General features: G+C 39.8%; 1 protein-coding gene across 2 annotated transcripts in view; it reads right to left on the reverse strand.

The window, feature by feature from the left end:
- The window catches only part of dennd5a (DENN/MADD domain containing 5A), a 37,651-nt gene extending 27,879 nt beyond the window's left edge, over positions 1-9,772 (reverse strand). For both annotated transcript variants that reach the window (XM_037689535.1, XM_037689527.1), the window contains exon 1: positions 9,495-9,772. In XM_037689535.1, coding sequence (XP_037545463.1) covers positions 9,495-9,594 — 100 coding nt within the window. In that variant the 5' untranslated portion in view covers positions 9,595-9,772. The remainder of the gene's footprint in view (positions 1-9,494) is intronic.
- Positions 9,773-13,987: the final 4,215 nt, after the last annotated feature.

Below are 13,987 nucleotides of genomic sequence, written 5' to 3' on the forward strand. Positions count from 1 at the left end.
AAAATAAATAAACATTTGTAATATATCAGTCTGTGTGTAACGGATGAATATAATGCAGTATGACGGCTCAGTGGTTAGCACTGTTGCCTCACAGAAAGAAGGTCCTGGGTTCAATCCCCGGTTGGACCTGGCGTGTTTCGGTGTGGAGTTTGTATGTTCGTCTCGTGCTTGTGTGAGTTTTCTCCGATACTCCGGTTTCCTCCCACAGGACAAAAACATGCATGTTTTCCAGGACATCGTTGTAAAAGTGACTGATGATCTCAATGGAGTTCTTCCTGGTAAAATAAAGTAATAATAAAAAAATTGTTAGTCTGCCTTCTGGCCTAGGCCTCCAATGCAAAAGAGATCTGTGATCTCAATGGGATTTGCGTGGTTAAATAAAGGTTAATAATATACAAGTTTCACTTTTTGAATGGAATTACTGAAATAAATAAACATTTTCATGATATTCTAGTTTTATGACCGGCACCTGTAGTGTTCTTTCTAGACTGGGATAGAATGAAATAATTTTAGCCATTTTTAAGAGATAATAGGTCAAAGTTTTGTCTCGAATCAAAAATATATAAGCTTGATTGCTGAGGTGAGCAACGAGCAGATTTAAATTGGACTCTGAAGAACAGTTAAAAACATCCTGGCAAGAACCTAAAAGTCTTAAGGATTACGCAGTTTAATCTGTTTGCTACTTTTATATCCAAACTGCCCAACAGGACAGAAACTAGGCCAGACAACCCAGACTACACATCAGTAACCAAAAATAGGTCAGACAATGAGATTATATGTAGAGATTGGGGGGGGGGGGGGGTCAGTCCCTGAAAAGATTTCATTCCACCTTGATGACTCAAGACCGTGACAAGACGTAACTCTCAAGCAGCATTTCCTTTGCTATATTTGCATATTTCTCCAAATACACTAATGAGTTTAATAGTTTTGTGTGTTTAGAGCCTGATACTTGGCTCCGCTGACCTTTAAAACTGACATTTGGATGATCATTATTTGGACGGGATGGAAATGGAGAAGGGGCAGCGCGGTGGTGCAGTTGGTAGAGATGCTGCCTCTCAGCGAGAAGGTTACCCTGGTTCAAATCCTGGGCCGGGGTTGTTTCTGGGTGGAGTTTGCATGTTCTCTCCGTGCATGTGTGGGTTTTCTCCAGGTGCTCCAGTTTCCTCCCACAGACCAAAAACATGCACGTTAGGCTGACTGGTGACTCTAAATTGACGCTAGGTGAGAAAGAGCGAATGGTTCTGCTAAAGGTTTCTTCCTCATGAGGGAGTTTTTCCTTTCCACTGTCGCCTTCATGCTTGTTCAAGATGAGAGTTAAACTCAAAGCTGCTCCTCAGATAAATAATGTTAAAGTATTATTTTGATACATGAATGTTTCTGTTCAGTCCCTGAGACGACTTCTGTTGTGACTTGGCGTGTATAAATAAACTGACATGACTGTCGACGAGGGAGAGGGCGGGCACGGGAGGAGAGGGCGTGCCCCAGACACCCTCTTAGCACCAACATAACTGGTTTTTTTCCACTTTGGAGTAAGCTGTTGGGGGAGAAGCAGTTTTGTTTGGTGTTTCCTCAGACTGATGAAGCCCTCTGGATGGAAGGCGAAACGTCTCAGCAGGAAAAAGAAACCATCCAGATGAACTGACTGAAAATTGTTAAATAAAATGAATTGAATTTGTCTCTGTGTCCCTGTGATGGACTGGAGACCTGTCCAGGGTGTCCCCCGCCTCTCGCACAGTGACTGCTGGGCATGGGCACCAGTGACCCCCCCGTGACCCAAAAAGGAAGAAGCAGGTAAAAGACGATGGATGGAAATGGAGAAGCAGATAAACTGTTTTTATTTTAAACCAGGCAAAGGTGTAATTTTAATTTTAATATTCTAACAAATCTAATAAGCAATATTAATTTTTGAAAAATTTAAAAGTGCCAAAAACAGAATTGGCTTCAATCTTTTCACGATATTGATCCATTTGGGAAAGACACACAAAGTGTGCCCTTTGCACTCAAAAAGCAGTTTGTTGGTTTGTGTAACATCACGAGTCTCAGACAGCACAGGTCTTTACAAAACAACCCCCCCGGCATGTAGAAGACACACAAATCCATAACCGTGGTCTGAAAAGTCTAAAATAATATAAACGTACAAAATGGTCTCAGTCAAACTAAGTGAACTTTTTTCATGCCAACAAACTCTACGGGATCGTGTTTGTAGGCTCAGTCATCCAGGATAACAAATAAAGGTTAAATCGTGTCATCTGGTCCAGATCACATGATTTAACCTTTATCTCTACAGGATCATGTGTTGCGTTCGTCATGTAATGAATCGCCCGTCATGCCATGACAGCGGAGACGTGTAGCAGTGGGTGTAAAGCGGCACAGACTCCGGCTCCACAGCCTACGAGCCAGGGACCACCCACAGTTCTACATTTCTGCTCTCAGGCAGACACTAAATGAATTTTACCTTTCTTCCTGTACAAGTACACTGAAGCAAAGCTCAACTCCGCTGCCCACAGCTGTTAACACAAGGAAACCAGCAGAAACTGGCAGAGCAACGCAGCTCCTTCCCAGAATAAACTCGCCACTTCCACAGCTCCTGGTTCTACAGAATTTGTAGTTTGTGTTCAATAAAAAGCGAATTCCTCGGCTTTTTAAAATGTTAAAAGATGGCTACAGTGGGACTTGAGTTTTCTGAACAACTGACTGTTTGTCTTCATTAAAAATTTGTGGTAAAACATTGTGCAAAAGTTCAAAGGCTATTTTAATAGCGACAGTTTTAAAGATGGAAAAAGTAGTAAACGGTTACGGTAACATCTGAAACCCCAAACTTTTAAAAAATGATGCAGTACGTTTGGAAAATTTAGGGGTACCTAAGAGACGTGACCTGTTCGTGTAAGATAATCCTACATGCAAAGAGTGGAGCACAACTGATCAATCTTTCAAACGCCAACTCTTTTGGGCGGTTTAAACTGCAGGCGAATACAACTCAAATCTGACTTCTTGTTTTTGCACAACATAATCATTCAACTTTTATTTAGACAGGTAAATCATATGCCGGACCGTTTCATGAAAGGCTGAACATGATACATCTGATTTTTTTTTCAAATCAAGTCCAGGTGTGTTTTAATTTGTGGCACTAAATCAGATACATATCCAAGGTTTTTCAAAGGGACCACAGTAGGACTCATGTCCCATTTCATCCAACTCTTAGGAAATCTGATGGAGGTTGCATTTCAGTGATGATGTGAATGAAATGATCATGTAAATAAAATCAGATCTGAGCAAGTAATTGGAACTGAGCATTAAGAGCTGTAATGTGAACCTTAGGTAGTTTCTCCGCTTGCACCGATGATTAACTAGCAGACTAAGCCCTAAAGACAAACACAGGTGCTTGTTGAAATAAAGAAAATCTAGTCTTTACACTAAACTACAAGCTGACTTTAAATGTATTCCAAAATTTCACAGATTTACTTTCAGGTAGCTAATAAAACCCGTTAAAACTACTGACTATTAATAAGACTGAACAAGCCTTCTGGTTGAGCCATTTGTCCTCATTTGTTTGCTGAGTAGGACACGGGGAGAGAGGCTGCCTAGAAAATTCTAAAGGATATTTAGCATTTGAATAAGGAGAGCCTGTGTGCAAGTTTACTCCTGTCCCTCAGCTACTGCTGTTCCCAGTGTTGGCTGACTGCAGGGTCATGCATATGCTAATCAAGCCCCAACTGGACGGCCAAACACTTTGTAAAAATGGAGAAAAACTGATTTCATTGTTTTTACTGTTTGTGATTCAGCACCCCATCATATTAAGAATGAGACATAACTTTATAATAATAATAATAAAACCACTGCATTAAGCCATCAATCATCAGCAGCTTTTCTTCCAACAAAAGCTCAAAGCTCAAGCTACTTTTAAAACCTTTAAATCAGTAAATATGTGATGTTTAAATAATGAGCAGGCGCGTGATTAGTGAAAAATAACCTTTCGTTTTGTCAGTTAATCGTTCTGTGCATGTACGTCAATACAGTCGTAGCACTGCGTTCAAAATGTGTCATCCTGTGTGGGCAGAATGCCTCGTGAAGACCAGGTCTAGAGAGGATAAACATTAAAGATAGAAAGAACATGTAGAGCATTCGCACAAACCTTTACCATAACTGGTTTAGTTGTTGCCAGTTTTCAGCTGGACAGAAAAGGGCAGGCAGCTCAAAAGCAGCACTTTGGTTGGCCTTGTAGCTGTTTTAAGTGCTTCATAAATAAAGTGGTGTGGTAAAAGTTACAATGGTGACTAACAGAACGAACACGTGTCGTGTCCCAACAGCAGTTCACAAGTCAGGTCAGGCAGAACTAAAACAGCTTCAAAATGTTCTCAAATAGTTTTTGGGGCAGTATGTTCACCGGTGCACTATGAAATAACAGCTTTTTGACAACAGAAAATATTTTAAACAGTAGGCAGATCTGTTCGCTGCATTATGTGATACTTGTTAATACTGACTTTCAGTGGGACTGCTGTGAAGTAGACTGTGAAAAAGATGCAACAAGTTCACTTCATCAGCAGTTTACCTAGTCACTCTTGCTGTTACTTTGCAGTAACTATTCTTAATTTCAATGATGGTTTCCTGCACCCAACCAGAGACGTAACATTTGGAAACTTGAGGTCTTTGACTGTGAATTGTTGGATCGTTCATCCACCTTACGGCTGAACAATTAATTGCATTTGCGATAATATCGCGATATGATGAAACAAGATTTTCGAATAATAAATAATAATAAAGTGCTATGTGTTGTCATAATTGTATGTTCCCATACAAAGACGAAATTGCTTCTCTGCATTTAACCCGTCGCGCCTGGGATACACCCAGGTGGAGCAGTGGGCAGCTATGCAAGTGCCCGGGAGGCAATTCAGGATTAGGTGTCCTGCTCAGAGACACCATGAGATGTGCAGTGACCGGGAATCGAACCCAGGACCTTCGGGTCCTGAGTCGCTGCTCTGCCCCTGCACCATCTCGACCCCTGCAATTTGACTGGTCACGTGATTTGCAAGTGAGACCCCGTGTACACAATTTTGTTCCACCACATGCACCACATACGGTGCAAAGAACCTTGAAATGTAACTGAAATATGTGCCTTCAGATGTAATAATATGGGCTTTAGTTAAACATTGCACCTGATGTTGTAAGCTCTCCCATCTCTTTAAACTCTTTATGAAAACACGCTGTCCCAGCCTAGCATGAAACTAGCCTCATAAATAGTGCGTACCGTAGTTTGCAATCATAAAAGTAGGAAAAATTGACAAGATTGTGGATTTATTACACATGAAAATTAATTTGCCCCTAACAAAGTGTTAGGTGCAAATTTTGCACAATTAAAAATAATTATAATTTAATTATTTTAACCAAGCAGCTACAAAAATCCCCACCTCGTGTATTTGCTGCCGTTTACTCACTTTGCTGACAACAGAATAAACGCTAAGCTGTAAAATACCCCAAGTTTTCAAAGTTCATTCTGGAAAATTCCCCCTACCCCTCAAAGTAAACTAAAACATTTTTTTAAAATAATTAAGTACCCAAACAAAAAAATTAAAACCTGAACAAAGAAATGCTTCTATAAATATTCTGTCATTATTCCTGAATAGGCAGTAAAAAATTTAAACTTCTAGGACCGGCATGCCAATAACCAATTTTTAGCAGAAACGGGTAACGTTGGAATTTCCACACCATTTCCGCTCTTCAAGTCATGAGTGAAAGCGACAACCTCCGTCTACAGCAAACAGAAGCAACATGCTTCTCAGAAAGTAGAACATGAGTGATGTTTGACCTCAAAGCATCAGGCTGAGAGTCTCAGCAAAGTTTCGGTGGCTGTTTTAAAAAGAACCTTTATCACCAACACAGGAAAAGTGTGGCATATTTTCATGCAGTGAAGCCAACTCAAACGCTGAGAACAAGATAAAAAAACAGTAAAAGCACATCTGTAGGAGTCTTAAAATCAAAAAAAACCTTTACACGTGTGTCATGTTTGACTCTAAAGCACTTCAACTGACTTTCGTTGTTTTTAAATGTGCTCCAAACGTACATAAATTACATGTAAGCCCAATTTTAACATAACACTCTCACAGTGTTTTTGGTTTTAAACACGTTGAAAATCTCGGCTTTTAAAAACAGATGATGAACCTCACAGTGAATGGTTTGGCTAAAGCAAAGAAAAATTCAAAACAATTCTTAAATAAATATATCATCTGTCACAAATCATGCAAAAGTTTTAAACTAAGATAACCTCATGTTGAAACCTTGAAAATAAAATTACCGGTACGCATGATCTCATGCAATATCAAGAGATCTTGTGCAACGTGCTGGCGCTCCAAGGATGTGTGGTGAATAACTTTCATCCTGTAGAGCGTCAACTTTTAGCTCGATATCTGTCAAACTGGTTGTTACAGCCATTTTTTGTGTGTTCTAAGGTCAGCTGTGGTGAGAATTGTAAATAATGAAATAATGGTTGGCTCAAAAACTCAACAAGAGAATTGTATTTTGTTGTGATTTATAAAAAGCTACAGCAGCTCACAAGTTTAACAGAGTACAACGCATCTGCAGAAGTTGCAGCGGAAGTGAAATGTACAACGGGGTGTATATCAGGGTTCATGGCTTGTGACAATCAGCTCGTAGGGAGCGCTCGTGATCATGATCAGAGCGTGCACAAACCCCTAAACCAATCAAGTGACAAACAGCTTTGAGATCTGTATGTGCTTGATTTCCCAAAATACAAGCCACAACACGAAGACCTTTAGATCAAGAAGTCAAAACGAAATGTCCTTTTTTACAATAATATCTATTTTCATTCACGAATATGAAGTTTTCTTTGACATAATTTTTCATCCACACCAACCATACGGAATTGGGTTGACTCCAGAAATTAAATCAGTTGTGCATGCACATCTACTTTCTGAGAGTTTTACGAGATATTTAGCTAACACAGCAAACAAACAAAAACAGCCACAGGCAAACACATTATCACTCTTCTGTCTTCAGAAGCGAGCTATAAAAATGTGCATCTTAATTCTAGTCAACACAAGTCTACATATTTCTTAAATTGTCAAACTTCAGTTTTCTTCTTACACAGTTAAAGCCAACGTGTAAACAGGAACTTACTTAAAGGAAGTAGAAATGAGAAGTAAAAGGTGAGGTCTTTGACAGCTATAATAATTTTTGGTTACGTTATTATTGCTTTAAGAAGGAAATAACTTGCTTTCAGCAACAGCAGGGACTTCCTCGGCCTTTCACCTCCTGCTGAGTCACAATAAATCACACCAGCTCAAGACTGAAACCGCACCGTAGGAAGATAAAAGAAACTTTCACACAACACTTTTAATTGCTGAGCTGGATGAAGTGTGTGCGCTGCTTTTCTCGTGAGGTTTAAAGCAACAACACAATGCTTCATTTGGTGTGCGTCATGTAATCCGACTCGCGTAGTTTTGGCGATGTCATTCTTTTATATCAAGAAATAACGAAAGACCTGAATCCAGTGTTAAATACTTCCTGTGAGGCAAATAGATATATTGATTCATTCTTTATTTATACAGGGTAGCCTCAAGAGCCACGGGGACTCATTTACAAGAGGGATCTGTTCATATAATTATGAATTCTTATTTATAGAATTATCATTCTTACAAATGTAGGGATTCCCCACCAAACTTGGAAAGCAGTGCTACGGAAACCCTGACCATAATGTGTTGAAGAAGACGTCTGACATTAACTGTTAAAAGTCACAACCACGTCTTGGGAAATATAATTCAGATTCACGGATAAGACGGGTCTGTCCCTCAGACGCGATCCATTCCTCTAACAACAGAAACGATGATGGTGGCATCTCATGGGGCTGTGATTGTTCAAGACTTGTTTGGGACTCAGCGATGCACAAAAACAAGAACATTTTCTATTATTGTCCCACTGAATTATGAGTGTTTGTGACCAAGCGTCCAACAAGCTGTTTGCCTAAGTCCGACACCTGAATTACCTTTTATTTATTAAATAAATACATTTTAAAAACCCTGGCTTATTATAAATAAACTGAATTGAACTGTGTGCATATTTTGCAACACCCACCTATGCTCACTTTGTACCCATCTTGGTGGATATTTTCAAGTTTGTTATTTAATCTACTGGAGAAAACTGTTGAAATAAAGATAGGCCGACTTGGAGATTATTTTTAGTAAATACTTATCATGGACATACGGTAGTTGTTAGACCAGGACATTAGTTTTAGCTGTTTTTGGATGGTGTCAAAAACACAGTTCTACAGCTCGTAAGGCTGGCTGTGACAGAACTAAGACGGGTTCAGGAAAGGTTTAAAACATCTACTACAAGAACTGCAAACTGTACAAATAAGATTGCAAGCCTTTACAAAAAACATGATCAAAACTGAGTATATTTTGTATACTCTCTCACATGTGGCGTTCATTAAAACGTCACCAGCAGTTACAGTCCAGTGAAATAACATATTTAGGAAGTCTAATGGTCACGTCATCTACAAGAAGAGGACAAATACGTGTAATATTACTTGCCCAAAAAGTTCCATCCACTTCCATAATGTTCATAAGTAACAAGCAGTTAATAAGCAAATAGTTGAATAAAACATATCGGTCTGACTTTGTGTGTCGGCGCTTTGCTGGAGCTACGGATCCCAGTTCTATGATGTCACCATTTGTTGTTGGAGTCTGGAGAGCATGGCCTCACACATCAGCAACATGTCAGCTGAGATCTGATGACTGGAAGAGCACATGACTAACTTCATTGTCCCAGTCATCAAACTGGTGCACAATGTCATCACAGAATTGACCACTGGCTCCTCACAGAATAGGTCGCTCACCTTCACCTGTGAGTGATGAAAGCCACCAACCTACCAAAGATCACCTGAGTGGGGTTCAGTTCTTTGTCTTGAAGTTTGCTTTGTTTACATGAACAGTTGCAAATCTCTTCAGTCACCATCTGATAAAACCATGATCAAAGGGGTTGCAGCCCACCAAAATAAAACTCCAAACTGCACCAACTAATGTTTAAAAGTAAGTAATTGTGAGAATCTGATCATTTCAACGGGAGACTTCTTTTAAAAGTGAGTGCAATAGTGTTGGCATCACAGTGAATATTAAGCACCCATCAATGTTACTGCTCCTACAATCAACATCAGTGCCTGAATTAACTCCAGGCCTTTATAATTGTACATACTGTTGCCCACCACAATCGTAAAGTCCCTAATAAAAACAGCCTTTAAGTTAAAACGAGATAAAGACGGTGAGTAATCCCGAGGAGCAGGCTGATGGGAGAGGAGCTAGGCCCCGCGTGTTCCTCTGCATTCACCCCAACAACCTGAACACAACAAACTACCTGCTCTTCACAAAATAAAAACGAAATAAATAAAAAAAAAACAATAAAAATAACTTTAGAGGCCGTTTCATCCTCATTTACCCCCCAGCACCGAGCTGACACATTTAACCGCAAACGGCTAATACGCTTACCGGACAGTTCGTCGGGTTCCAGCCCGCTTTCGGTGTCGAGACCGCAGATCACGAAATAATCTGCGAACCGGGACGAACCGGAGCTGAAGCCGGTGGTCATTTTGAGACTGGTCCGGTGCTGCCCTTACCCCCAGAGCAGGGAGCATATTAAAGGAACCCGGAGAAGTGAATTCTCCCTGCCATTACGTGCGCTGCGTTTCTCCGCCAGGACCGAAATCTCTACACACAGCTAGCTAGTGACACAAGCTAACGTGTAGCAACAGCACTTCCGCTCCCGCTCCTTCAGAGTAAAAGCAGCCGGAAACGCCTTTCAAAATAAAACTAGGGAGAGAAAAAAATGTTATAACCGTCACAAAGGTTTTAAATTAGAAATTAGTTCGTTATAATAAGTTCTATGATTGGTAAACTAATCGTTTACGCTCTGCTTACACACAAATATTCTCAGACATAACAATTTTACAAGGCATATTTCATGAGCACAACTAATCTGTCTCGGATTAATATGAAAACTACTGATGATTTTTGAAACGATTTGTAAAAAAATTAAAAAAAGCATAAAGTACAAAGCTTTCATGATAAATGTGAACGTTCTTTTGGGAATATTTGACCATACTTTACATCGCTTCCGCTCACGCTCCTTCAGAGTAAAAGCGTCCAGCAACGCCTTTCAAAATAAAACTACAGGAAAAAAATTAGAACTATCACAGAGGTTGTAAATTAGAAATTAGTTCGTTATAATAAGTCAAATGACTAGTCAACTAATAGTTTCTGCTCTGGACACGCGTAAATATTGAATGGATATGAGAATATATATTATATAACAACCAATTTTACAAAACATATTTTATGAGCACAACTCTGAAGAAAATTATCTGCTCCAGATTAATTTGAAGACTACTGTGGCCCTAAAACTGCAGCATACTACTGATAAAGTTTTAAATGATTTGTAAAAATTTGCATAAAGTGCAAAGTTTTCATGACGAATGTTCTTGTGGGAATAAATGACCGTACATTTACTTTTTTAAATCTTTTAAAGCAAAGCTAATGTGGGAATTGTGTTTGCTGAAATAATCAGTGGCACCAGTTTGAGCCCGTTTGTAAATTGAAACGACAGGAGTTGCTCAATAAATGTAGAGAGCATTGCATCAGTGCTCCTTCAACTTTGTAAACAGTGTTTCAGTATTTTTAACTAAATAGATTTTGTCCTCTAATAGAAGCATTGGATATAAATACTCCAATAATGTCATTGTTTTGGTTTCTCTCCGGTCTTTTTGTTTCATAGAATAAAACTGAAGCTGTATTTTACAACAGATTTCAGGGATTTAAACATTAGTTCCCTTTTAGTTCAAACAATGCAGACTCAATCTTCAAGTTTAATATATCACAAAGACTTAAAATTCAGCAGTAGGAGTGCTATGATTAACATTTTTGCATTTTTAAGCTCATTTGGTTTTCTTCCCTCTCATTAGTAAACTGATTTTCATTCTTTAAATGTTCAGTTTGACCCGATTATTATTTAAAAAAAAACTTTTTTCCCTTAACTGACACATTTTAAAAGCAATCAAACTGCTGCAATAGCATTTTAAAATGTATGTACAGTACATCAGCTCTGCAGATATTCTGCAATGTCACCACCTGGTGGTACAATGCCTAGAAAATGTCAGAACTTTTATTATGCATACTTTTATTTATGTTAAGTTTGTCTGATAGGATCTTAAAGAACCAGAGGAAACACCAAGATTAAAAACATTGAAAATCAAGTATTTGTTAGGTTATAGAAGATGCTTTAAGTCAAGTCAAGGTTCTTTATTGTCATTCGCATCACATCTGGTACATGAGGTGGAACGAAATTGTGTACTCAAGGTCCCAGTTACATCCAAAATTAGCAAAAATATAAAGTGTAAAAAGAAACGGTAAATTAGGAACGAAGATATAAACTAAGAGAAGCACTAAACGAACGCCCAACAATACGCTAAAAGATGTACACTAAACACTAACGGTGCAAAACAATACGTTGAACAGCAGCATGAACATGAGTCTTTGTGGGTGGATGAGTACAAATGAATGAATACAGCAGCATAACATCAGCAGCATGAGATCAGCAGCATGGATAATTAGCAGCACATATCAACAATTAAAGATGCATTACAGCAATTTTATTTCTTAGTGATGTTTCTGGATAGAGATTTGTGAATCTAGCAGCCTCAGGGTAGAAGCTGTTCCTCAGTCTAGTGGTTCTACACTTAATGCTCCTCAACCTCCTTCCTGAGGGGAGCGGGGCAAAAAATGTGTGCGCTGGATGAGTGTGGTCCTTCATGATGCAGGTGGCCCTCTTCCTGCATCTGGAGGTGTAGATGTCTGTGATGGTGGGGAGACCGACTCCAACATCTTCTGTGCAGCCTTCACCACTCTCTGCAAAGCTTTTCTTTCTGCAGCTGTGCAGCCTCCATGCCACACGTTGATGCTGGAGCACAGGATGCTCTCCACTGCACACCTGTAGAAGGAGGTGAGGACTGAGCTTCCAGACCAGCTCGTCTCAGCCGCCTGAGGAAGTAGAGTCTCTGATGATCTTTCTTCATCAGGCTGGTGGTGTTGTTGCTCCAGCTAAGGTTGTTGTTCAGGTGCACACCCAAATACTTGTAGCTGGAGACCACTTCCACCGCAGATCTTCCCATGTTTGTGGGGGAGTAGGTCTGTTTGTTCCTTCTGAAATCTACAATCATCTCCTTCATCTTCTTCCCATTGATGTGAATGTTGTTCTTCCTGCACCAGCTCTCCAGGTGTTCCACTTCCTGCCTGTAGCTGATTATTGTTTGTGATGTATCCATCCACCACTGTATCATCTGCAAACTTTACAGTATGACAGCCTGGATGGGTAGGTGTGCAGTCATATGCGAGGTGAGCAGAGTGAACCAGAGGGGGCTCAGTACACAGCCCTGAGGGGAGCCAGTGCTGAGGTGGAGAAGAAGTTGTGGAGCCTCACAGACTGAGGTATGTTTGTTAAGAAGTCCAGGACCCAGTTGCAAATGGAGGGGCTTAGTCCTAGTGTGAGTAGTTTGTCTATCGGGGTCTGGGGGGTCATGGTGTTGAAGGCAGATGTGAAGTCCACAAAGAGCATACGGACCTTCTGCTCCAGGTGGGTGAGAGCAGTGGAGATGGCGTCCTCTGTTGACCGATTCTTGTGGTATGCATACTGATGAGGGTCCTCGCTGATCTCAATGGATGTGGGTCATGACCAGTTTTTTAAAGCATTTAGCGACTATTGGGGTGAGGGCCACTGGCTGGTAGTCATTCAGACCAGTCACTGCAGAGCTCTTAGGAACTGGGATGATGGTGGCGGTCTTCAGGCAGGTGTAAACTGTTGCCAGGGTGAGGGAGGAGTTAAAGATGGCAGCCAGCACCTCACAGAGCTGATCGGCAGTCTTTCAGCATCCTCCCTGGGATGTTGTCTGGGCCCGTTGCTTTGAGGATTAATCTTCCTGAAGGTTCTCCTTACTTCTGCTGAGGTCATGCTGAGGAACTCCTCTTCAGATGGTGAGGTGAGTCTGGAGCTGGACGGTCTATTTGGGTCTTCAACGTGGGCATAGAACCTGTTAAGAGCATCAGGCAGTGATGGGAATGTTGTGCACCTCTGCTACAACATTAATAACAAATATGAGAAAAGTTTGAAATCGGTGCACACTTCACACGATTCAGTTTGGTATGAAGTAATACTTTCAGAATATAAGGTCAGGGATTTATTAATACGGCAATAAGAAAATAAAATGTCTTGACATATCAAATACTTGAAATAAACAAAAAGGGAACAATCCTTTGCATTTCTACCACGTTTGTTTGCCACATATTAAGTCAGTTTTGAAAGACCGTGTATTTCAGGTGTATGAACACATCCTTCAAAACCGCTGAACATAAAACCCAACAGACAAATTATTTCCAGCTTATATTTTTTTACATCTGTGATCTGATCTTTAAAACCGGGTTGACTGAATCTATTGTTCTTTATGAAGACAAAACAGGAAACTTCCAAATGCTTAAATTCTTTTAATGTAAAATTTGAAGAGATTATTAGTAAATTTGTGGTCGTCTTTCACTGGATTATGTTACTGCTGTAATTCAATTTTAGAAAACATTTAGACAACTTCAAGCGCGTAAACTTGTAACAAACATTAAATGAAAAAAAAAATCTACATTTAAACATTGCATAATTTTCTTTTTATAAAATCCTTTCCAACAGATCAATCCGTTTTGTTTTTGCCTCCACTTCTAAACTTCAGACATTACTGTAGTCCCAGTTCTGTGTATTAAAGTAATAAATATTTATTTAGTAATAATTAAAAATGCTAGAAGAGCAAAAATCATGGATCAAGACCAATGATCAAACTAAAGTGTTAAGACTTGTAGTAACATGTACTTCAGGTTTGTAGTAACATGTACTTCAGGTGTGTAGCAACATGTACTTCAGGTGTGTAGCAACATGTACTTCAGGTGTGTAG

Source organism: Nematolebias whitei, chromosome 2 (assembly GCF_014905685.2).
Source record: "Nematolebias whitei isolate Nwh7 chromosome 2, NemWhi1, whole genome shotgun sequence".
Classification (NCBI taxonomy): domain Eukaryota; kingdom Metazoa; phylum Chordata; class Actinopteri; order Cyprinodontiformes; family Rivulidae; genus Nematolebias; species Nematolebias whitei.